Here is a 3,776-nt window from a genome sequence, read left to right as displayed (position 1 = left end):
TGACGGAACTCCTGCCTCCCGTGGATTACTACAGTGGCGACGAGGTAAACTATGAATTTTGCGGAGACCAGCTGCCACACTCAGAGGGTAAGCCTTGCCATTTAAAAAATGCCGTTTTTTGGGAGGTTAGAGGCATTCGACCCGGCTATTGAGGACTGGTCCCAGTATGTGGAGAGAATGTGTTACTTCTTCCGGGCAAATGATATACTGACGGACGAAAGGAGACGGCTAATCCTGCTGTCGACGTGCGGACCCTCAGCTTTCGCCATTATACGTAGTCTGACTTATCCCGATGCGCTGGACACGAAAACTTTCCAAGAAGTAACGGAATTGGTGAAAGAGTACTACGACCCAAAACTACCTCTCATATTGCGTAGTTACAGATTCTACACAGCGAAGCGGGAAGACAGGGAGTCAGTCACAAATTTCTTGACCCGCCTGAGAAGGCTGGCGGAAAAATGTGAGTTCGGCCCGACGCTAAATGAAATGCTTCGGGACCGGTTAGTGTGTGGTATAAACAACCTCACAATACAGAAACGTCTGTTGGAGGAAATGGAGCTAGACTGCAGACAGGCATTACAGCTCGCACTGTCCCTAGAAAAGGCAGCAAGTGGGGCGCAGGAACTACAGGGCACGCCAATGGAGGTAGATACCTGTGAGAGGGACTACCACAACGGGTCCTGCTACCAGATAGCCGCTCTCAGGAAAAACCTGAGGAATAGAGGGCCAAAGGAAAACCCCAGAACTGCCTCCAAGTCTGCCAGGACTAACTGGAGACAGAGGGAAGTACCGGCTGAGGCTCCCCCAACAGAGAAGGACCGTTTCTGGCACCAGACAGAGTGGGGTAACAGCGACAGAAACCCTAGAAGGAGGTGGCAAAAGAGGAATAGCAGGTGGGGACGCAGGGAAGTACACAACCTAGACGCCCCATCCTCCTCCGAAGGGGAACAATCATATAATATTGCAACGAAGAAAGCAGAACCCATTAGGATTACCCCTTGGGTGAACGGGCGGCCGACAATAATGGAAATAGACACGGGTGCGGCCGTATCAGTAATGGGAGTGGCAGCATTTAGAAAAATCAAAGATGGACTCCAGCCACTAACCCTAACAAAAACATCGACGAAACTTAAAACCTACACGGGGGAACCCCTGGAATTTCGAGGCACGACTCATGTACCTGTGGAGTATGAGAAACAATTGCTCAGATTACCGTTGACGATAGTAGAGGGCTCCGGACCGAGCTTAATTGGACGGAACTGGCTGAAAGACCTAAAATTAGATTGGATGAAAATTTTCCAGAGTGGAAGCGGGCAGTTGAGTGGAGTACTCCAAAAATACCCGGAGGTCTTCCAGGAAGGTTTGGGGGAAGTCATAGGCGGCAAAGCAACTTTGCACGTGGACCCAGAAGCCCTTCCGCAATTTTGTAAGACCAGGCCGGTACCTTTTGCATTAAGGAAGAAAGTAGATGATGAAATAGAAAGGTTACGGCGCGATGGCGTTATCAGACCAGTACAATTCTCAGAATGGGCAGCACCGGTGGTACCAATTTTGAAGCCTGACGGCTCGATACATCTCTGTGGAGATTTCAAACAGACAGTAAACAAATACGCACTGCTGGACAAATACCCAATCCCGAAAATAGACTACGTATATGCCAAATTGGCAGGTGGGCTTTTGTTCACGAAACTAGACATGAGCCACGCCTACCTGCAGTTAAAACTGGACAAGGGCTCCCAGAAGTTCGCTACGATCAACACCCTGAAGGGCCTTTTTCGTTATACTAGGCTACCTTTTGGAGTGTCATCAGCCTGCGCTATATTCCAGCGTACGATAGGAAAATATTCTGCAGGGACTACCGCAGGTGGCGATTTATTTGGACGATGTCTTAATCACGGGTAGGACAAACAGGGAACACTTAAGGAACCTGGAGGAAGTGCTCAGGCGTTTCGGAAAGGCAGGCATACGGCTAAAAAAGGAAAAATGTGTTTTTCTGGCCCCACAAGTGACGTACCTGGGATATAAAGTAGACGAGTCAGGCTTATATCCATTAGAAGACAGAGTAAGGGCAATGAAAGAAGCCCCAGCTCCCACCACGGTCCAGGAGTTACGATCATTTCTAGGGTTAGTAACCTATTATGGAAAGTTTATTGAAAATAGGGCGTCCATCCTAGAACCCCTCCACCAGCTACTAAAAAAGGGGCAAGAATGGAAATGGTCCGCCCGCCAAAACCGAGCATTTAGGGACATTAAGGAACAGCTGTCATCCGAAAATGTCCTAGAGCATTATGACCCAAGGAAGGAGTTGGTGGTCACTTGTGATGCATCCCCATACGGGGTAGGAGCCGTCTTAGCCCATAGAGGAAGGAATGGGGAAGAACGGCCAATAGCCTATGCTTCGAAGACCTTGGCGATGGCTGAGAGGAAGTACGCCCAAATCGAGAAGGAAGGACTGGCGGTGATATTCGCAGTAAAAAAATTTCACCAGTATCTGTACGGGCGGAAATTCACCATAGTGACGGACCATAAGCCGTTATTAGGGTTATTAAAAGAAGACAAGTCAATACCCCCGATTGCATCAGCTAGAATCCAACGCTGGGCGTTGCTACTGGCGACATATAGATACGTTCTGGAGCACAGACCGGGAACGCGAGTAGCAAATGCAGATGCTTTGAGCAGACTTCCCCTCCCGGACACTCAGCCGCAAATACCAAAAGTAGAGGAGACAGTAATGACTCTAAATTTTTTGGACACCCTACCAGTAGACACACAACATATTCGGTTGTGGACGCAAAAAGACCCAGTTTTAGCCAAGATGAAGCATTTACTGCTAACAGGGGAACTGGAAAGACCAGTGGAGCCCCAGATGCACCCATACTGGAGCAGAAGGGACCAAATAACCGTAGAAGACGGTATCCTATTATGGGGAGCCCGGGTAATCGTCCCAGCTCAGGGCCGTCAGGCAATCTTAACCGAGTTACATCACGGACACCCAGGGGTGTCTAAAATGAAGATTGTAGCTCGAAGCTACGTTTGGTGGCCAGGTTTGGACACAGACATAGCAGCCTTGGTAAGTCAGTGCCAGGAGTGCCAACAGTGGCAAAGAGTGCCACCAGCGGCGCCATTGCACCCGTAGGAATGGCCAGGCAGACCGTAGACCCGCCTGCATATTGACCACGCCGGCCCTTTCATGGGCTCAATGTTTTTGGTGATAGTGGACGCCCACTCCAAATGGCTGGACGTCCACCGGGTAAACGCGGCAAGCACAGCATCGACAATTGAAAAGCTCAGGGCCTCGTTTGCAACACATGGACTGCCGGAGGTATTGGTGTCCACGGCGTAGCCGAGGATGGCGAGCCGGGTTGTGTGGAACACGCATTTCTCTTTGTTGTAGGTGAGGTTGAGGGCCCGGGCAGTCTGGAGGAACTTCCTCAGGTTTGCGTCGTGGTCCTGCTGGTCATGGCCGCAGATGGTGACGTTGTCCAAGTACGGGAAGGTCGCCCGTAAGCCGTACTGGTCCACCATTTGATCCATCGCCCTCTGGAAAACGGAGACTCCGTTTGTAACACCAAAGGGTACGCTGAGGAAGTGAAGAGGCGGGGTGGCGCAACTTTGAGTGTCGCCAGGCTGCAGACTGTGAGTGGGGGCAGGGGTCCGCCGAACTTCAGTGTCAGGCTCCGGTGGCTGCACTGAAAGTCAAGGCCGAGCAGCAGGGGGGGCGCAGAGGCGAGGGAGGATGTAAAGTTTAAATCGGGTGTATTCAGCGCCTTGAATTG

General features: G+C 50.9%; 1 protein-coding gene across 1 annotated transcript in view; it reads left to right on the top strand.

Annotated features, from left to right (window-relative positions):
* Positions 1–34: 34 nt before the first annotated feature.
* LOC119960434 (protein fantom-like) overlaps positions 35–3,776 on the top strand; it is an 18,844-nt gene continuing 15,102 nt past the window's right edge. The window contains exon 1 of the mRNA XM_038788156.1: positions 35–87. Within this exon, the coding sequence (XP_038644084.1) occupies positions 52–87 (36 nt within the window). The 5' untranslated portion in view covers positions 35–51. The remainder of the gene's footprint in view (positions 88–3,776) is intronic.

This window comes from Scyliorhinus canicula, unplaced genomic scaffold (assembly GCF_902713615.1).
Source record: "Scyliorhinus canicula unplaced genomic scaffold, sScyCan1.1, whole genome shotgun sequence".
NCBI lineage: Eukaryota > Metazoa > Chordata > Chondrichthyes > Carcharhiniformes > Scyliorhinidae > Scyliorhinus > Scyliorhinus canicula.
Note: the sequence above shows the minus strand (reverse complement) of the source record. Positions and strands in the feature narration are given on the sequence as shown.